We start from the raw sequence: 21,539 nt of genomic DNA, 5'->3' as shown, positions 1-21,539 counted from the left end.
GGCGCAGACAGCCCTCCGCACAGGGCCGGGTGCACACTAGGGCCTCAGAAATGAGTCCCTTCTGCGGCTTGTCCTGGCCTTGTCCCACCCAGGGCCAGAGGCAACTGGGGGTCATCAAAGTGTGGCTGGGAACGTCCCATCCCCTGTGCAGCGGTTTGCATATTGCAAAGCCCTCTGCTCTGATGCCTGCCTTGACCTCGCTAGGTGGGTGGGGAGGGGGAGCAGCGGCTGCAGGGACAGGGCAGCACCCACGGGTCCCCTAGGCTGGGGGCGGCTATCTGAGGGAGGGTGCTTTATGGGCAGGTACACGGTCATGAGAGGAGCGCGGCAGGGCCCAGGGAGCTCAGCAAGTCGTAGCTGAGCTGAGGCTATCACCTGCCTGCAAACCCGGCACTCAGCCCCGTGTCCATCTCTTCCTCACTGCACACCGAGGCTCCAGGACAGTTATTCCACCCAGTTCAGAGTGCCTGGGCCTCCCACTCCTCACCAGCACTCTGATGACGGATACCCCCACTTGCCAAACGGGGAGACCGAGGCCTAGCGTGGGGTCCTTCCTTACCTGGTGGGGCAGCCATCGCTGCGGGTGACCTTGTCGGCGGTGAGCCCATCGGTCATGGTGACGCTGCGCCGCTTCATGTGACTGCCCTTGGGGCCCGAGGGGCTGGCGGGGCCGGCAGCCTTGCCGCTGCCCTGGCCCAGGCCATAGCAAGCCTCCAGGTAGCGCAGTGGGAATGTGCGGTTGACAGGGCAGTAGATGATGGCCCCGCTCTGCTCTGACACGGCCTTGCGGCTGCCCACATGGTACCGCACAAGGGCGGGCACGTGGTCGAAGCTCTCCTGCTCGAACAGGTACTGGATGTGGGTGTAGCTCTCCCCAGCCTTCACCACCACCTTGTTGATTTTGAAGTGCAAGGCCTGGTTGTGCCAGCGGCAGGTGAGCACATAGTCACCCAGGCTGGTGAGAGAGTCCCGGATGAGGAAGTCGCCGTTGCGCTGCACCAGGGTCTCTGATACCTGCAGGAGGCAGTGATCAGGCTGGAGCAGGGCCCGGGCAGGGTCAGACCCAGGATCTGGGGGACACGGGGAACAGAGATATCTATAGCTTAGGAAGGAGGATGCAGTGACCCAGATTCAGAGTGGGCAACTCAGCCACGGGCCCTGGGTCTGGTGTACAGAGGCTCGGGAATGGGAGGACATGACACCCTGGAACGTAAGTCACAGGGACACAGAGCCTGGGGGAGCTGGGGGTCGCCATGACCTAAAACTCAGGTCTCAGACCTGCTCCTTCTCAGGGTGCATTCCCAATCCTCATTCCTCCAAGCACCCAGTGCTCTCTGAGCTCTCTGGGCCTTTGTACTCTCAGGCTGCCCTCTCTTCCTGGACATCCTTCCCACCCTGACCACTTGGTGAACTCCTGTCCATCTCTCACTGGCCTCTGTCCTCAGTTCCCCCTCCTCAGGGCCAGCCCGCATTCCCTGCTGGATGCTCCATTCCTGCACTTCTTCCACTGGGCTCTGACTGGACTATCAGCCCTCAGGGGAAGCCACCACCCATTTTCTCTCTGCATTCATGGTGCTTGACAAAGATCCATGGCATGAATGAAAGAGAGAACAGGTGACTATCAGCCCATCTGGGCCTCAGCACAGAAACTCAACTTTGCCAAAACTGAGAATCCTAGGCCCTGACACTCACTAACCAAACACATAAGAGGCTAATGTATAGACCCATGAAAAAAAAACAACAGTTAAAAATAATGATAATAATAATAGCAATAACAACCCTAATAATAACACTGAGCCCACCACATGTCAGACATCAAGTTAAGCGCTTTATGTGCATTGTTTCATTTATTCTCACAATAACCCTTTAAGGCAGGTACTATCATTACCATCCATCTCATAGAAGAAGAAACCGAGGCTCAGAGAGGTGAAGTGACTTGTGCAAGGTCACAGAGTCAGTAAATGACAGAGTTAGACCTCACTGCAGTCCTCTCGGACTGAATCCACCAAGCAGCAGGTCAGAGCCTCTCTGGGCGTCTAGGGCTGAGGTCCCGCCTAAGGCCCACTCACCTCACGGGGGATGCGGCCGTGGTACCAGGCATGGCTGCGGAGATCTGTGCTGCTGAGTTTGAGTTCCTCCTCCAACTCCTTGTGCAGTTTCTCAGGGGAAGAGTCCAGGATGTACTTCTCCTTGGAGAACTGGGCAGGAGACAGCAAAGAGTTGGCATCTGGTCTGAAGCCCTCTTTCTTCTCCTCCAACCCCTCCCTACTCCAGGTGAGCTCCTTCCATCCCGGGACCCTGGGAAAACTCAGGCACAGGTGCCAGAGAGGTCCTCACCCTTGAGTCCCCATCCTAGCAGGAGTAAGGAAATCTCAGTCCTACTGTGCTCCAGGCCCTGTGCTATGCGCCAGGAGTAAACGAGACAATAAACAAACCAGGCCCTGTCCTCAAGGAAGCTCGTAGTCCCAGCGGGGGGGGAAGGAAAAGCAACAGGAACATTTGAGCAGAATAAGGTCAGCACCACAGTACTGGACAGCGGCAAGGAGCTGGGTGGCTTGTATAAGAGAGAAGATTAAATATAGGCGAAGTGGAGAGTGGTCCAGGAAGCCTTCCTGGAGGAAATGGTAACAACAAAACACTCCCTCTGCACCAAAAATATCAAACTGATCTTGCACAGGGGAGAGGCAGGATTTCTATAGGTGGATCTGGGAGGTAAGGCAGCAGGTACCCAGGTAAAGGCAAGGACAAAAACATAAGGCTGGATGGACGATGATACATTCTGGGATGCTGAATTATAGAGTGAAAGGGTGGAGGAGGCAGCTATAAACAGGGAAGCAGAGGCCCCCACACAGACATTTCTGCTGTCCTTTACAATTCCCAAGGCCCTTTCCTCCTCGCCTTCTCAAGCAATCCTGGCCAGATGGCAAAACTGTGGCCAAGCAGGGAAGCCAAAGGTCACTCGATGAAGATAATGCCCAGGACTACCCCCCTTCCACCTGCCCAAGGAGGAGATTCCTGGTTTCCTGGTTACCATGGCCCAGGGTTAGATACCTAAGAGCAGAGGGAGGAGAGTTCCTATTGCCAGGTGCAGCCCCACCACAAAGCACAGTCCAATCCTGGCTGTGCCCTGTGAGTTCTCTGGGCCTCAGTCTCCTCCTCTATAAAATGGGTATAATTACAGAACCTGCCTCCTTGGGTTTCAAGGATGAAAGGAGACAATACCCCAGAGTACTGTGACTAGCCCACAGATGTCCTTGTCACTGTGGGGACATGCGACATTGTTTCCTCTCCCACCCCCCAACTCTGGGCCCCAAAGATGGCTGTTCTAGGACAGGTAGATCTGGTCCCGAACTGGCCAGACAGCAAGACAGATGAAAGGGGCACTAGAGGGCCTGGCTTCAGTCCAGGTGACAGTCTCTCTCCAGGACCCCCTACTCACCAAGGTCCAAGGGTCCTCTAATCCACTCCCTGCCTTTTCAGACCTTCCAAAGATCTCAGAGCCTATCTCTGCAGCTCCATTCCCCACCCCTCTGCTCCCACACTGCCTCAGTTTACCCCAATCCACACTGCTCCCAAGACAGCCTAATTCCCAGCTTCAGTGATATCTAGAGTCTCTGACTTCATTATTTCAACAATGATTAAGCCCCCACTCTGGGAAAGGTCCTGTGCCAGGGGCTGAGGCCCCAAGGTCATCAGGACAGGTGACCTCTGAGAGAGCTACGCAGACACTGACAAGCAATTCCAGTTTTCTGAGTGTTCAGAGATGCACAGATAGCTCTGGGAGCACCTAAGAGGGTACCTCCTCGTCTAGTCAGGGAGTCGAGTCCCTGTAGAGGTGACGTTTCCACGGAGGCCTGCAGAAGGACTGGATGAGCTCAGCAAAAGCATCAGGGCAGGGACAGACAGGCAAACAGGTGGGCCAGGAAGAGTTTCTGGGCAGAGAGTGGCAGAGTCAGGGCCCTGCAGGCAGAGCCAAGATCCTGGGGTGAGGGGAAGCTTCAGAGGGGCAGAGATGATGGGGGCAGGTGGAGCAGGGCTGTCAGGTTGCTGTGGGGAGCTGGGGTTTACCCAGAGGCCACAGCAGAGCCACAGAGGGTTTTTCATGTATGGAGAGTGGCTTAGTGCTTTCCAGGCACTGGCAGGGAAAGGCGGGGCATGGGGGTGGGGACTGGGAAAAGGGTGTTTAAGTAGCCATTGATCAGGACCGGGAAGAAGGTGGAGGGGTCAGAGAGGATTTCAGATGGAGATCCTGGGAGGACAGTGAGACACTTGCAGAGGTGAGCAAAGCTGGAGCAGGAGCAACTTGGTGATGGGCCCATGAAAATTGGGGTTTTTGAGGAGCCTGTAGGGCTTTGGGGACAGATGGTGGAGGTCAGAGATGGTACAGGTGCTTAGGAAAAGCTAGGTCCTGGGGATGGGGATTCCATATGCCCTCTACCCAGGGTAGAAACTGATACCTCGAGAGTAGGAAAGCCAAGGATTGAACTGAAATTGGGGTGTCCTCAGATACCTACACTTCTGTATGGAGTTCCTTATTCTTTGGGGTCCTTGGCCTCCCTCCCTATACCACACCACACCCTGGGGAGGGAAGACAAGGAGTCACAGGGGAGAGAACACCAGTACCCCAGCCTTCTGGGGTTCTTCTTCCTGACAAAAAGCATGTAATTGAGAACTCACCCCAGTTCCACAGCTGGAGCAAGATAGACATGGGGCAAAGAAGGGGAGTGGGCTGTGAGGTAAAGAACCTGGCCACAAGACTCTACCTACCACTGTGTGACACTGAGCTAGTCATTTGCCCTCTCTGAGCCTGGGTAGCCTCATCTGTAAAGGGGGCAGGGGGTGGGGAGACTGGGCTCCACTTTTCCAGCCATAATCAATGGTCACAGGGAGAATATGGGGGAACCAACTTGGTCCTCCTCCACACCCGGGGGTGGGGAACCATAGGGTCCTGTGCCCTCCTCCTCACTCTCGACCAGGGGGTCCCCAGCTCCCAAGACTGGGGTGGGTGGGTGGGAGTTGCGGGCTGGGGCGCGAATGCAGCATCCCTGCGCTCAGCGCACCGCTATTGGCCAGGGATGATCTCACCGCCCCCCCGCCCGCGCGCGCCTGATTGGCCGGTGCGGGGATGCTGCGCTCCGCTGCCGGCGGGGCCGTCATTCAGGCGGGCTCCGAGCGTGTGTGTGAGCCCGGGGGAGCGCAGAGGTGACGCGCCCGGCGTCCCCCAGGGGGCTCCGGAGGCAAAAGCGCAGAGACCCCCGGTCTGGGTCTTAAGCCCTAACCCCCAGCCCGCGCCCAGCAAGCCCCGTCCAGCTTCCTACGGTCTGGCAACCCCTAGCAAGGCCATCCCAGATGATGCTCCGCAGAGGCGGGGTCCGGGTCCTCCCCTCCACCCCCTTCCGTTTAACCCCTTCACCGCCGCGGCGCCGTCCCGCACTGCCCGGCTGGCTGGGCTGGGAGCCCCGCGCCCCGAGCCTGCCCCAGCCCACCTAGAGGGCGGGAGAGTGGCGGAAGCTCTGGCCCTAGCCCCGGCACCCGCAGCACCCCTTCAGTTTCCCGCCCCTCACTCAGCCTTCGGACCCCAGCCCTGCGCTCCCGGTACAATGGGGAGCCAGGCTGCCCGGGTCAGCCGCAGGGGCCGGAGCGCTCGCTGGAGTACCGGCAGGACACCGAGGACCGCAGCTCCCGGGACCCAGTGCCCCAGCTCCGCCGGAGGAGGCAGGACCGAAACGGCAGCCCCGCAGCCCGGAGTCCCGGGAGCGGCAGCCCGGACTCTCACCCTGCGGAGCGGCCGGGCGCCCAGAGGTGAGGCCGGGGCGACCCCGCCCCCTCCCGCCGCCCCTGCCCCTGCCCTTGCCTCGCCAGACCCTGCGAGGCGCCACCGGGCTGCGGCTCCCGGCCCCCGGGCCCGGGGTGGAGCGGCCGGGGTCCCAGCCCGTAGCGCCTGGCGGGAGCCGAGCCGCCCCCTCACCTGCACCTGCACGAAGGAGCCGCGGTAGAAGCAGCAGGCGGCGGCCGATAGGGCGCTCCACAGGCTGCACCGCTCGGTCATGGTGGGGCCGGGCGTCCAGGGCCGGGCCGGTGCGGGGGGCGGCGGCCGGCGGGGCAGGGGCGCGGGGACCGACCGGGCTGGGCACCGGCTGCGCGTGCCTCTCGGCGGCGCGATTACCTCATCGCCTTGGCGGGGGAGGAGCGGGGAGGCGGGGCGGGGAGACCCCACCCTCCAGCCGGTCAGGGGAGGGGAGGGGGCCATTGTTCCTCCCTCCGCCCGCCCCCCGCTCCCCGCCCCTAGCCCCCGCGCTCAAGTCCCGGCAGGGCTGCCTGGGGTCGGGGGAAGCGGAGCAGAGGACCCGCCTAGGGGGGCGATCACGGGGCGGGGGAGAGGGATGGGGTGGGGATATCTAGGCCCGGGGGGGGGGGGGCGGATTCCTGGCTCCCCCAGCTCACGGTACCCTTCATTGACCCGGAGCGGGCAAAGACTTTGAATTAAATCATATCTAAAGCTGGAAAAATCCCTGTATGTGTTTGACCAAATCCTTTGTGGCCTCGGGAAATCTCCCAGAGTCCAGGATTTCTCACCTCTGATTTGGAATCAGGGACTCGGGCGGAGAATCGAGAATCCAACCGGATGCTGGACTGACGGACTCTGGGGGTGCAGAGAGCCAGTAAGGCTCAATGCTTAGGGCACCAACCTGGGTTCAGCTAGCGGGGGCCCCCACCTCCACCCCACCAGCCCCTTCTCTTGGAGCCCTGATTCACTCATCTGGAAAACATACCTGTGCTGACCTCACAGAACTCTTTCTTCTGAGCCTTGGCTGACTTTGATGCACATTAAGTAGCCAGGCATAAAGTAAGTGTTCAATAAATGCATGCTATTATTGTCAAGCTTATTGTCTTACAATCTGGACTTTTTGTCCTAGAATTAAGTTGGGGGGGGGTCATCACTGACTCTGCTTCAGTCAGGCCTAGGGTATAAATCCTTTTGACAGGCTGTGTGACATTAGGGAGGTGAGTCTACCTCTCTGGGCCTCAGTTGTTCGATTGTTTTCCACAAATACACATGAGGCTCTGAGCACGGAGCGTGGAATTTTATGGTCTTGGAACTTCAGAATCCTTGACTTGGAATCCAATTATTCACATCGTGGTCTGAGAACCCTGGAGTTCTGGAAGCTAGTACCTCAGGGCAGGAATGGACTGTTGGTAACTGACTATTGATTCTACCACCGTCTGAGGCTTGAAGCTAAAACTAATGTTCTTTTGACTTCATCCTTTCATCAGTTCCAGTGAACAGGTATTATTTCTTTTATAGTATTTTAAAGTACATGTTTAGCCCTATAAATTAAAGGAAAAATACAAAGCTAATAATCCTCATGAGGCTCTTACTACCATCAGTGATGGAGATCTCACTACCTTGCCAGGTATCTGAAAACTGTGGAGCACTAAAATGTGTGTCCCCGGTGTCCTACCCATTGGCTTTGGTGCCAGTTCTCCCTGAGGCCTCTGTCCCCCTGTAGTGTAAGGGCTCTGAATGAAGAGCCAGGGCCCAGATTCCAGGAGCACCTCCAGCTCAACTTTCCACCACCCTAGGCTGCATTTCCTGGGCTCACTCAGCTTGCTTTCTGACCTTGCCCACACTCTTGCCTTTGCTTGTACCACTCTACTGTCTATCTCTGCTTATCTTTGCTCCTTTTCAGCTTTTCCTTTGGGGACAGGATGTTGGCGAACGTTCCTGGTCAACTGCAATGGCTTGGTTTCAATGCCTCCTCCTCCAGAAAGACTTCCTTGATCTCCCCCTCCCCATCTCCCAGGCTGAAAGTCATCCCTTAACCTGCTGAGCTCCAGTGGCTTCCTATCTGAAGCTTCTGATGATAGTGAGGGGCAGATATCTGAGCACTTCCCATGCTGCCTCATGGCTAGTCACTTACACAGGGCTTTATAGGCAGCATCTCAGGTGATGGAATGTCCCTGGGGTCAGGAGCTGGGCCAGCCTGCTCTATTCCAGGCCCAGCAACCCTACTTATGGGCATAGATTCATTGAGCCCATAGCAACCCTCGTTGGGAGGAGCCACTGCTACCCCCATTTCATATAGTGAACACTGAAGCTCAGGGAGGTAACCCACAAACCAAAGCCATGTAGCAAGTAAGTGGCAGATCTGGGACTAAATCTGCTGGATTACAAAACACAAGCCCAAACAACCATGTGATTCTCTCCTGGTCCCCAGCTGGACGAGGAGCCCTCTGAACACAAGACCTCATGCTCCCAGCCCTCTGCTGTATGCTCCATGCTCAGCAGGGAGCCTGGCTCCTCGAGCGTGCTCCTGGAGGTGGAAGGCCAAGGACTCTGTCCATGGTCTTGGCATCAAATAAAATTGGATTGCAGTCTCAGTTCTGCCCCATAGTAGCTGTGTGCCTATGGGCCAAATCACTGTGCATCTTTGGGCATCTCTGGGCTCCAAGTTCCCCATATGTCCATGGGTACACAAAGGCCTTCCCTGCCCGGTGGGGAGGGAGGAAGTCAAAGACCTCATTCATGTACAGAGCTCAGAAATGTCTCCCCTCCAGTGGTGGCAAACAGCACGGGGCTCTGCACACAGTAGGCTCGCGTGATGTTATGTTACTCTCTTTATCATCATTGTTTCAAAGCTGCATTCTCAACATTCCCAGTGTCCAGGACAAATTCAGCCTGTGGTAAATGTGAGCTGGGCCCATTCTCTGTGATGAAAACTGAGGCGTCTTTTCTTGCTCCTACCTCTTAACACCAGCACATGCTCAGAGAGTGGGTGGGATTGGATCTGCACAAGGAGACATCCCAGGGCCCAGGGCAGGTGGCAAGTGGGGGGGGGAGGGTCTGGTGGTCACAAACTGTGGGGAGTCCTGGATTTGGGGCCAGGAGAGAATGATGGCAGGCATGGGAAGAAGATCCTTGGGAGTGAAACCAGATCCCAAGCGCCACTCCAACCCTGAGACCCTCTCCTCTTGGGACCAGGCAGTGAGGTCTGGCCTCTAACAAGTCTCAGAAAAGAACTCTGCCCTTCATGGAGCAGGCTCTGAGCCATCCCTGCCCAGCCCCGCTTACCTTCACATAGTCCCCACCAGCCTCTGGCTCTCCAGCGACCCTGGAAGGAGAGAAGAGAGGTGAGTGTCCCCAGTCCTACCTGGCTCCCTGGCTGTCAGCCTCTGCCCACCTGCCTGGTGCCAGCACCTGGCCCTAGCGTCCCAGAGGGCTCATCCTGAAGACAGGAGGGGGCACCGCACCGGACAGCACTCACCAGAGCCTGCTGGCAGGCTCCTCCTCCACTCGCCAGCTGTGTGACCTTGGATCAGTCCCCTCACCTCTCTGAGCCTGGGTTTCCTACTGGGAAACTGGGAATAATGACAGCTCCGCCTCATCGGGCTGTTGCAAGGACTCTGGGAGCTGATCAACATTACATGCCTAACAAGCAGCCTGCTTCCAGAATCATGCTGTCTTCATCCAGCTTCAGGACGCTGGAGAGTTCTTACCCCACTCCACTCCAATCACTGGTGGCCCCGGGCTGGGGCTCAGCCTCCTTGCCCCCCATCCACCCTACACTCTCTCCCTAGTGCAGAATGGCCCACTCAGCAGCACACGGAGCTGGTGACTGTTGGCTGTGGTGGAACCAATCCTCTCAGCCTTCAGGGGCCTGGAGAGGCCAGAGGCCGGGAGTGGCTATCCTTCCCAGGTACCAGATAAATACTATCCTTCCTCGTGAGGGGCAAGGGGCACTGTGCCACCTCCCCGGGTCCTTGACCTTACATGCCATCCTTTCTCTGATGCAGCCTGGACCTGCCCTTCCTAACTCCCTCCTTAGCATCTCCTCTTGCATGTCTGAAGTCATGGCAAACTTGTCATATCCAAAGCTGGACTGTCGCTACCCGCCCCCTGATGCCACGCCCCTGCTCCCCACGTCCGCTTCCCATCTCGGTTGATGTCAGCTGCATCCTTGTTGCTTTGTTTGGCCAAAAAATCTGCAGTCATTTGTGCCTCCTCCTCCGCTCACTCCACACCCACCCCATCAGGAAATCCTGCAGCTCTACTTTCAAAATAGGTCCTGACCACATCTCTCTCAGGGTCAGCCCTTGCTCCATCCAGGAGCCCCTTGTGCTCTGTGGAGCACACAGCAAGCAGCCTTCTTGCTGGCTCTCTGTCTGTTCTCACATCCCGCTCGCCCTCCACTCTACCCCCAGCGGCACTCAGGTGAAAACAAGCAGGTCATGGGCACAGAGCACCCCCCACGCTCCCCTGGCCACCCTCCTCTCACTGAACAAGATCTAAACCCCTCTCCGTGGCCTGCAAATGGCTGGCCATGTAATATATCATCCAAGCCAGAACTTTGTTCCCTTGTGAGAGTAAAGAGGTACCATCATTATGCCAGAAAAACAGGCATCAACCAGAACATATGTTCCCCAGCCTACAAGGCCTTGGGTAGCCTGGTGGCGCCCGACCACCCACCTTGCCAACCCCCAACATGCCTCCCTCACTCATTCTATCCCTCATTCTGCCCAGACACATTGGCCTCCTTGCCAAGCTCACTCTTGCAAGGGCCTTTGCTGTTCTCTCCGCCTAGAATGCCCTGCCTCCGGATCTTCATGCAGCTTGCCCCTCCCCCTAGTTTATTTAGGGCTCTGCTTAATGTCCCTCCTCAGAGAAGCCTTCCCTGACCATCCTACCTAGAAGAGTCCTTGGTCCTTCACTCTCTGTCCTCAGCCCTGCTTTATTTTCCTCAGTCTCTGCCTGAAACGATCATTTTACATTTATCTGTTGACTGTTAACTACCTGACACCTTCAGAGGGCATTGACTTTGTCTTATTCATCATTAAGCCCCCAGCACAGTGCCCGGCGCGTAGTAGGAGCTTACGATCGCTTAAAGGAAGACATGAATAGTAAATAAGCAGTGTTAGTCCCTAGCATGAGGATTAATTTTATCAGGCCGGGCCCTGGTTCTCTGGCTATAGGAGAGGCCTCAGTATTCCCATCTGCAAAATGGGGAGGGAGGTCAAACATCGGGGAACTGCTTCCTCCCATCCAAAAGGCCAATATTTAAATTTAAATGTCATAAATTTAATAAAATAAACGTAATTGTATTAAATTACATGGATAAGGTGTGTATTCCCAGGGCAGAATTCCACACGGGGCTCCCCCAGCTCCTGAAGCCAGGGGCTCCTCACTGAGAAGCAGTGGTGGGAGCGAGGTAGAGTGGGGACCCCTCCCCTGAACGTTCACCTCTGCCAGGTTTTCCCGGGTGAGGTGTCCCATCCCAGAATTTCCGGCTATTCAGTCCCGGAAATCCGCCCACCGCTGGGAACAGATTGGCCAGGACACTGGGATCGTCCCAGTGCTTCCTCCTGCTTCCTGTCTCCTTCCCTTGGGCCCTGGGGAGGGAACAGAGCCTTGGGGAGGAGGGGTGCCTGCACCAAAGTACCAGTGGGCTGGGGTGGGCAGAGCCAATGGGGGAGCTCAGGGCAGAGGCTGAGGCCCAAGAAACTGCCGGCTTGGGGCCACACTTAGTCCCCATCACATCACCCTGCCCCTCTACAACACTCCAGGATTTCCAAGCCATAATGTCACCATGGCTGCCTCTGATCCACTGTTATCCCCGGCCTGGACTATCGCCACACCCCATTACTGACCTCCCTGCCTCTGTGTGTGTCCTCTGTGACCTGTTCTCACTCCAGCAGCCAGAGCACTCCTGTTAAAGTGAAAGTCAGATCACGGATCTCCTTTGCTTCAACTCCCTGGAGTGGCCCCCAGTGTCACTCAGAGTAAGGGCCCAAGTCCCACGACAGCCTTACAGGCTGGCTTCTCACCATCTCTCCCACCCAATGTCCTACCCTGATCCCTTCACTCTCGCTGCTCCAGCCACGCTTGGCTTCCTGCTGGCTTTTGTCCCCACCTCAGGGCCTTTGCACCTTCTGCTCCCTCTGCTGGACTACTCTCCCCCACCCCCGGACGCCACCAAGTTCCCACCCTGCCCTCCATCAGATCTTTACTAAAATGTCCCCTTCTCAATGAGGCCTTCCCCCGCCACCCATCTGAAAGTGAGAACTTCCCACCTCCCTCCCCTCTACTTTTTCTCTGAAGCACTTCATCTGACCGGCCATGCATTGACTATCTTCTTTCACTAGAACATAAGCTCTGAGAGGACAGGAATTGGGATCTGCCTAGAGCAGCGCCAGGCACCCGATAAAGATTTTTTTGAATGAATACATGTCACACAGCAGCCCCATGCAACAAAGTCTGGTTCTCAAGGCTCAGCTCTCTGTGGCTGGCACAGTCAGCCAACCCTCCTCTCTCCCCTTGCTCCTCCTTGCACTCTAGCCTGCTTGCACATTCTCCAAAGAGCTCTGCTCCCTCCAGCCTCAGGGCCTTTGCACATGATGTTCCCTGTGTTTGGAACCTCCTCTCTCCCTTAGGGCCAGAGTGGTTCCTATTTGGCCTTCAGAGCACAGTGTGCTTAGAGATTTCTAGAACATTCTCCCTCCCATTGTAATGATCAAATGCAGAAATCAAAGCTTCCATTTTTAAAAACTCAGCTCCATCAATTAATTAACTTATTTTTTATTTCATGGACCTAAAAGGCACTTCCTCTCTAATATTAGTGGTGAAATCAATTAATAAATAATACTGACAATTGAGCTAAATCAGTCCCATTAATCAGCCACATTAATTATTCAAATAACCAACCCCTTTAATTGCCTGTATTAACTGATTTGTTCCGATAACTGATACCACTTATTGCATACATTAGCTTAATTAATTGGATTAATGAGCAGTAATTAGAGCCCATTATCCTTTATTTCCCCAACACAGGTTTAAATCTGAGCTTTCCTTTCAAGGCCTCCATCCTGGCCCAGGGGGAAAGGGTGAGGTTCCCCAAGAGATCCTGGAGGAAAGGCAGTAGAGAGCAGCTGCTGTCCCATCCCGCCCTGGCCCTCCCTTGCCACGGGCAGCCTTGCCCTCTGCAGAGGCCCACTACCTGTTTACTGCCTCTCTCACCCCCAGTTTGTTCCCTTGGGCCTCCAGGCCTGGCCACGTGGCCTCAAGTGGACACTTGCCCAACCTTTGCCTGCTGCTTCTCAGCTTTCCCCCTGCCTTCACCTCTCTGAGGTCCAACCATCCTCGTCTGTAAAATGGGCATAACTGTCTCCCCAGAGGGGCCACAAGGGTCCTGAAAAGGAGGGGTGCAGAGTTCCCAAACCCCATGGGGCTCCTCTTGCTGCCCCAGCTGCCAGCCATGGAGATCCCCCATTCTGCCTTTCCTGGGGGACTGAAGACTCTTTCGACCCTTCACTCCGACCGTCACTCACCCTGGCCAAAAACCAATAGTGCTCTGTGCTCCTTAGTTTTTAAAGGCCCTGGGCAGAGAGAGCAGAGGTAGAAAGCCCTGTCTTTCCCTGGGGCACCTTGCCATGGGGCCTTTGGGATTCTCTGCCAGGTAGGCTCTTGGCTTTAGCCCCTGCCCCGCCCCACCTCCTGTAAGATGGGCTGCCACTGTCTTGACGACATCCCTGCTCCTTCTCCACCATTCTGTGCCCTCGGTCTTCTTGACAGTGGTGAGCTTGCCAGCAGGTGTTTAGAAAGGGATAGGACAGATGGGGCCGATTCTTTCTGAGGCTTCTGAGCCCTGAGAGCTACTAACTGATATTCAAATTCTGCTGGAGAAGAGCAAAGGGGAGGAGGGCATGTGTGGAGTTTGTGACTTGGTCCAGGACACACAGCTGGCTCAGACTAGATCCGGGTTGGCTCCACTTCATTCATTGCACGAGGCAGGCTCCCCTGCAGAAAGAGGAGCACTCCAGAGTGGAGATGAGGAGAAGGTGGGGAGGGGAGGGCAAAGAAAACTAGTATTTCAAAGGGACCATGAGCCCAGAATCGATGTCAAGAAGAAGGAATGGAGCAGGAATGGGGGAGAGAAGACCCTCTCAGGCTCTGGAGAGGGCCCTCCACTGGGGGGGGTGGGAAGCAGCGTTACCCTGGGCATGTCCCCCTCAGTGGGCCTCAGTGAACTCTTCCATAACATGGGCATGGTGAAAGCAAGAGCAGTTCCTTGTACTGGAGCTTCCATGCGCCAAGACCAGGACAAATGGTCTACCTCATCTAGCCTTCACAATGCCCCTATGACACGGGTGCTGTTATCGTCCCCAATTTACAGATGGGGAAACTGAGGGTCAGACGGGGCAAGGGAGTTGCTCAATGTTGTGCAGTCAGTGATGTACCCAACTTCCTCCCCATACTCCACAGAGGTCCAGGATTCTGCAAACAAGGTCCCCTGAGGGTTTCGGGGGATATGGCTCCAGCTGGGGGTGGGGGTACAGTCTGTCCTTCCTGAGCCAGTGCAGTTCCCACAGCCTGAGGCATCCGGGGGTCTCAAGGACTGTGAGAAAGTCTCCACAGGAAATGAGATCCGGGAGCAGCTGGGCCCCTTCGGAAGACAAGGACCAGCCGCCCAGAGCCTGAGAAGACCGAACAGGCTGGGCCCACCACAGCCCCCTCCCCTGGTGGGTAATCACTACCAGATGCCCAGCAGCTGACGTCACTCTGCAGGGCTGAGAGGGTCGTGAGACTCTGGGGAGTGTTGGGAATTCTTGGACCAGAATCAACATTCCAAAAGGAAATGGGATGGGGGGGGATGGTTCTTGGCCTGTTCTCAGTGCCTGGCACAGGGCTGGGTGTCCCGGGCTCTCCTGTGGGGTGCCACGTTCTCCAAATCTCCCTCTGAACAGCCCTGGGAGTGGGGTGGAGGGGCCTGGGTCTCTGTGATCTGGCAGGGAGGAAAGGACGCTTGGGTGTGACACTTTACGATGAGTAGAACTGCATTCAAACCCTCCTCAAACGAGAGGGCCTCCTAAAACATAAATCAGAGTGAGGCCCTCCTCTGCTCAAGGCCAGGAATGGCTGCATCTCCCTGGGTCAAAGCCAGGTCCTTGCTGGGCCTTCCAGGCCTTCCATTATCTGAGCCCGTTTCCTCTCTGGCCTCGCCTCCCACCACTCCACTCCCCAGCCCCCCATCTTCATCTCCTCTAGCCACTGTGGGTCTCGGCTGCTCCTCAAACATGCCAAGGACACTCCTACCTCAGGGCCTTTGTACCTGATCTTCCTTGGTCTGGCACACTCTTCCCCAGATATCAAGAGGGTTTGTTCCCTCATCCCTTTGTCCAAACATCACCTCAAAGAGAACTTTCTCCTGGCTCACCTCCCTAAATTGCTACCACCAGACATTCTCCCACTGTGACCAGTTCCCCTAGTTGGTTTCAGTATTTCTCCCAGCACTTCTCTTCTGTATGACCATATAACTCCTTGTCTTATCACGTCTCCCCCACATTGGAATGGGGGCTCCATGATAGCAGGGTTTTGTCTGCTGTGCTCATTGCTGTCTCCCCAAAACTTGCAAGAGTGTCTAGGGCATAGTTGCATCACAGTAAATATTCAAGTGAATGAAATTCCAACTCAACTAAAGTGTCATCTCAAGCAACCTCACAAAACCTCAGTGCCTTCATCTGTAAAATGAGCTCCCATTATCTCCCTTCCAGGGGCTTATGGGAGGTCATTTAAGTAACATAGAAATGGCTTTGGGATTTGTACTTGGCGGGAGGTGAAATATGACCTAGTGACTTGGGGGCTGGCCAAGCCTGGGATCAAATCTAGGCTCTGTCACTTAATCTCTCTGTGACCCCAGGAAAATCCTTTCCCCTCTCTGAGTCTTAGTGTCCTCACCGGTAAAATGAAGCAAGTAGAGGTGCCCTTCACAGGGCCTGGGTAGTAGATGGCACCTGTGGGGTGCTTCAGGCAGGGTCTGGCCAGCTGTAAGCCAGATCTTGACCACCTCTTGGAGGACCCTGGCCTGACAGTTCCTGTGTGCAGGCGTGGGTGTGGGTGGAAGGTGCTGGGGCCTCTCCTTCCTCCTCCTCACCACGGACCAAAGGGGAGGGTGTCAGGGCTCTCTGGACCTGCTATTTCCCTGCAGAAGGCTGAGGTGCTGGGCGGGGAGGGGGAGGCAAGGCTGGTGCTCTCCTTTCTGGGAGGCTATAGGCCCTTCAGCCCTTGTGCTACTGGCCCCTCCTCCCTCCTTCCTCCTCATCCTCCATGATCTCAGCAGGGAACAGGGCACCAGGAAACTCCTGCAGCCTCACCTCTTCCTTCCTTCTGCTCCAGGTGCAGCCTGCCTCCCAGGGGGTAGGGGAGGGACACCATCTACCTCAGCTTAGACCACTCCCTGAACAGCCACTGAGATGACCCCCTTGGGACACTTGGGAATGGGGCCCCAGTCTCGCTCGGTGGCAGTTCTCAAATATCCTCCTCTCCAAACTGTATGTATCATCAGAGACCATTCCAGTCCCATCTGGGTTGCTGAGAGATTGAGGCCCAGAGTAGGGCAGGGCAAATCTGAGATCATACAGGCAAAGCAACTCTCCGGGACCCAGGGCTGGGCTTCAGGGGCTCCTGGAAGAAACGTTTAATTCCTGGCCTCCTGCTTGGTCTGGAGGGCAAGTGGGACACTGGGTCTCAGGACACCAGGAGGGGCCTCAATCGGATCTGCTAACCCCACCCCCCTCAGGATCACTGGACACTCTGGATGATTGGGGGATGGAGGGCAGTCTGTTTCCTCTGCCAGCTATGGGCCAGGCCTGATGCCAGAGGCACTTCCAGGACCACCAGGGCCCCTGCCCACAGGGTGGAAGCCTGGGTCCTAGACTTGGCATCCTCAAGGTTTCTCAGGACCATCCTTCCCAGAGATCCTGGCCCTATTGGAGGGGAACGGGCTGCCCAGCCTTTAAGGGCACGAGCCAGGAAGGTGGACTTCTAACCTTCGATACTGTTGTGGACCGGCAAGTAAATCTCCCTCTCCTCATCAGTAAAATGGGGATCATAATAGTGCCCCTACTCTGGGACTGTTGTGCGGAGTAAATGCCCAACCTGTGCAAGGACAAGGCAGGGACAGAATTACACCAAAAGGAAACTTAAAAGTCCCTGATGCTAACAGGGTATCCTGCTTTGTTGGTTGCCCCAAGGGCACTGATTTCCCCTCAAACCATTCCCAACCCCGCAGGCCCTCCTCAGGCCCAGCTCGGTCACTCACCCTCTGGGTCCCAGTGCGGGGCATCTTCGTCCCACTGCAGTCATGGTTCCCCACGGTCACCGCCTGCAGCCTGGACACCTCCTCAGCCCGACGGCTCCCGCCTTTCTCAGGCCACGGAGCTGTGGAGCTCAGCGCAGTACTCCGGGGGCGGAGCCTGACCTGTAGACCACGCCCCTGACACGCCCCTCGCCCTCGGCCGGGGGCCGCTCCACAGCTTACACCTCCCGCCGGGAAGGACACGCCCCGCCTCCAGCACGCCCCTCCGCCTCCCGTCTCGCTCCGCCCTCTCCCCGTCTGTCCGTGGCCGGGGCTGGGAAGGCCACACCCCCCCGAGCACACCCTTCCTCCTCGGCCCGCCCGGTTCCAACGCCAGCTTCCCCCGACAGTTCCCCGTGCAGCCTGAAAAGGCCACGCCCCCTAGACACGCCCCTCCACGCGCCCCGCTCCTGCAAACTCCCAATGCACATCTCAGACCTTAGGATGCCTCAGAAGAGCCCAGAACCTGTCAGGCCCTCTCCCTCACATACAATCCTTGCTCCTCCACGCCCAGGTAAGGCTGAACTAAGGAGGGGGATGGCAGAAGACGGCAGCCTGGAGCCATCAGAGACGAAGGAAAGGCACTTACTCTTTGTGGTGTGCCAAGCACTGTGCTAAGATTTTACAAGTCCTGTTATGTTATTCTTGAATTCTCATCACTGCCCTACAAGGTAGGTACTCTCATTATACCCTTCTATCCGACGAGGAAACTGAGGCTCAGAGAAGGGAACAGACTTACCCAAGGTCATGCAGTCAGTAAGAGGCAGAGTCTGGGCTGGATTCATCCTGCAGCTTTACAAAGTCTTGCTCCCCATTGAACAGAGGTCTAAACTCAATTACCCCAGTGCACAGAAGCTGTGTTTGGTGTATCAGGGAAAAGCCATTGAAGAGAGGTTTATTTTTGCTCAGCTGGGGGTTTTTTCTTCTTTATTTCAAGAATCACATCTGACTCATGAGGTTTAGACACAGGCTGTGAGAGTTGAAAAGCTGGAGACTGCTATGGATGGCACTGAGGAGTCTCCCAAGGGCATGAAGCACACGGCTGTAGGGTTTCAAAGGTGGCGGGTACAATGTGAGAGGTGAGTGTGCAGCCACAAGAGGCAGGCAGTTTTCTGCTCAAATTTAGCTCTGCCACCTTGGCTGAGTCTCCGTTTCCCCATCTGTAAGATGGGGCTAATGACAGATGCTTTTACAGAGCTGTCTGTGAGTAACATTGTTTTTGACACCCAGTAGAATGGGTGCTTCCTAAATGGGAGCTAGGGTCATATCATCACTATTTGTATTTTTCATGAACTCAACTTACCCTATAACCAAGTTAAGTGGCAACCAGGGGGAGCAGTGTTGTCCAGCGGAACTAAAGGTGGTGATTTGGGTGTGGGGGCCCTGGGCAGGGATCCAGTGATTGGGTTTGGGACCCAACCAGCCACGGAACGCCCCTGCTGGAGGCTGCTTAGGGCAAGTCAGGTGGGTCTTAGTTCAAATCCCACTTTGTCATTTGCCAGATGTGCAACCTGACTGGAGCAGATGACTTTCCCTCTCTGAATCTCAACTTCCTCGTCTGTCATATGGAAATAACAGAATCTCCTCCCCAGTTGTTTTTGTTTTGTTTTGTTTTACATATTTTATTTATTTATTTGTCAGAAAGAATGAGAGAGTGAGAGAGGTAGGCAGAGGGAGGAGTAGGCTCCCCGCTGAGCAAGGAGCCTGATACCGGACTCCACCCCAGGACCCTGGGATCATGACCTGAGCCGAAGGCAGACACTTAGCCGACTGAGCCACCCAGGTGTCCCTTGTTTTGTTTTTTGAGAATTAATTGCAAGTGAAGGACCGAAGCACAGTGCCTGGTTTGTAGTAAGCACTTGATTAATGCTTAGGGTTTTTTTTCCCCCCCCCCCCCCGTCGCTGTGTGTGTTGGGGGGGGTCCTCTCCAGGCTCTATTGGCAGGAGGCTTGGAGACACCATTCCTGCAGGTCCCATCCTCCCCCTCCCCTGGTGGGCACCTACCTTTCTGGAGGCACATTCCTGGGGGCTCTTTCTTCTTTTCTGTCTGCCCTGGGATCCTCAGGCTTTTCCATGGGGCCCATTGCAGAAGGGTTGGGTCCCACTGCTGGCATGTCCTCCAGGGGGACGTTGGTCCCCACAACCACTTCCTTGGCTGCCTCCACGCCTGGAGGGTTGGGCAGACCTTGGGGCACCAAGTGGGGTTCTGGGCCCACCTCCTTGGTCTCCTGGGTAGCCTGTTGGTCCCGAGCCTTCTTGGTGCTGAGACGAGGCATGGTGCCCATGTGGCTGTACATGTCACTGGAGCGGGCGTAGGCTGGGGGGCTTCTGGGGACAGTCACCATGTCATCCTGTGTAGCCTCAAAGGGGTCAGGCTCCAGATGGGACCCGAGACTGATGGTGGTTGAGGACCGTTTCAGAGTGAAGGACCGAGGGAGGTTGGAGAGACTCCCGAGGCCCTTGAACTTGAAGAACTCTGGTTGGGGGTTGGGGGGGAGAAGGGGAGGGAAAGGAGTTAATGTCAGCAGCAGTAATAATAACAATAAAAAAAACATGTCGCTCCTCTTATTGAGGGTTCAGGGAGGGTCAGGGCTTCACAGACATTCCCTCTGTTATGGTATAACCCGGCAGCTCTAGAATCACGGAGCCCTGGGCTTCAGTCTCTTCTGTTGCACATCTTAACTGTGTGACCTTAGGCAAGTCGCTTGACCTTTCTGAGACCCATTCTCCACATCAGCAAAAGAGAGACCTTAGTACCCACCTCCTGTGGGCAGCGGGAGGACTGAAGGAAAGCATGTAAATAACATAAAAGCCTCCACAAGTAATGAAGATAATGATGGTGATCACAGTAAATGCCTCTGGTTGGTCAAATATGCTTCAAGCGTCACCTCACTGAATTCCCAGCACAGTTCAATGGCACAAGTTTAATTTCCCTTTTTGCAGATGACCAAGTGCGGGTTAGAGCTGTGGAAGGAGTGGCCCGAGGTGGCTTACCCCGCAGGTGAAGCGTCTGTGTGCGTGGGGGAGGAGTGGCAGGGAGGGGGGTGTGTTTGAGCACCTGGGGCGGGGGATGAAATGAGAAGGGGGTTGCTGGGAGCCTGGGGAGCCCACTCTCTGAGGTTCTGTCCTTCCTGTCAGCTGAGCGCACGGTCCTGACTCAGGCGGCAGGGCTCGGGTGATACCATCTACTCATTTCCGCAGGGGTGCGTGTGCGCTCCCTCCGCCCCGCCCCCGGCTGTGGGACTGCCCCTCCTCGAAGCCACCACCCTCTGACAGCCCTATGGCCTCCAGATGAGGGAAAAGGTAAAACCCTGGCATTTTCACTTCCTGGGCACGCTCTGCCTCCTCAGGGCCTCACCACTATGTTGGAATATATAGGTAGGATGCCCCCATTGATGAGAGAGGAAACTGAGGCCCAGAGAGTGGAGGGACTTGCCCAGGGTCACACAGCAGGGCTGAGCCTGGATGAGGGCTCAGGGCTCTGGACTCGGTGGGGGGGGGCGGCGGGGAGGGTGTGTGTGTCAGTGTTCTGGAGCTTTCCTCCCAGCCCTGCCCACTCCCTACTTGGTCTTAAACTCTGCCTTCTGACAAACACTGATTCTGATGTTCTGCTCTTAGAAAGCTAATGCCATGGGCCAGAAATGTGCCAATGCCAGGAGGGGGACCAAGAACTGTGGTTTCCTGGGCACCGGGGGGTCTGGAGGAAACAGTAGTGGGACAGTAGGCCTGAATTCAGGGGACATGGGATTGAGCCCTGCTCTGAAGCCCTATATAATCTCAGGCAAGTCTCTGGGCCCCAGTATTTTCATCGGTGGAATGCAGTCATAATCCTGGCCCTGTACCCCAGCCCCCTCCCACCCCCATGCCGGCAGACCGAAGGACTCAGGGGAAGCAGAAGTTTGCTGAGACCCTGAGGGGACTGCCCTGGGGAAATAAAGCCTTGGTGGGTGTGACCCCTCATCAAGTTGCACCAAGTCCCAGCATCACTGATGCTGGGGACGTGGGACAGCATCCCATGGCGCACGCACACACACACTCCAGCCCCAGTAACTTCCAACCCAGCACCCCCTGCCCCCCCCCCCGTGTGAACCAGTCCCAGAGGCAGGGTGTGGAGTGTGTGGAGGTCTTCAGTTGCCCGGCCATGGGGTCCAAGAAAACCAGAGATGGACACACAGATGAATGCAGGGACAGAGAAACAGAAATGGGGAGAGTCAGAGACAAGAAACAGATGGAGAGGGGCGCCTGGGTGGCTCAGTCGGTTAAGCGACTGCCTTCGGCTCAGGTCATGATCCTGGAGTCCCGGGACTGAGTCCCGCATCGGGCTCCCTGCTCGGGAGGGAGTCTGCTTCTCCCTCTGACCCTCCCCCCCCCCATGTGCTTTCTCTCTTTCTCATTCTCTCTCTCAAATAA

The 21,539-nt window shown here is 56.2% G+C and overlaps 1 protein-coding gene across 3 annotated transcripts in view; it reads right to left on the bottom strand.

Annotated features, from left to right (window-relative positions):
• The window catches only part of SH2D3C (SH2 domain containing 3C), a 29,156-nt gene that overhangs the window by 7,108 nt on the left and 509 nt on the right, over nt 1-21,539 (bottom strand). The window contains exons 2-5 of one of the 3 annotated variants that reach the window (XM_025888086.2): nt 19,134-19,605; nt 9,074-9,113; nt 2,070-2,198; nt 560-1,014 (exon numbers count right to left, since the gene is read on the bottom strand). In XM_025888086.2, the coding sequence (XP_025743871.1) occupies nt 560-1,014; nt 2,070-2,198; nt 9,074-9,113; nt 19,134-19,605 (1,096 nt within the window). Of the gene's footprint in view, nt 1-559; nt 1,015-2,069; nt 2,199-5,968; nt 6,118-9,073; nt 9,114-17,093; nt 17,490-19,133; nt 19,606-21,539 lie in introns of those variants that run through there. The other 2 variants (XM_025888087.2, XM_025888088.2) reach the window with 2 other exon arrangements.

This window comes from Callorhinus ursinus, unplaced genomic scaffold, assembly GCF_003265705.2.
Source record: "Callorhinus ursinus isolate GAN/ISIS: 27379988/994484 unplaced genomic scaffold, GSC_fseal_2.0 scaffold24, whole genome shotgun sequence".
NCBI classification, from domain to species: domain Eukaryota; kingdom Metazoa; phylum Chordata; class Mammalia; order Carnivora; family Otariidae; genus Callorhinus; species Callorhinus ursinus.
Note: the sequence above shows the minus strand (reverse complement) of the source record. Positions and strands in the feature narration are given on the sequence as shown.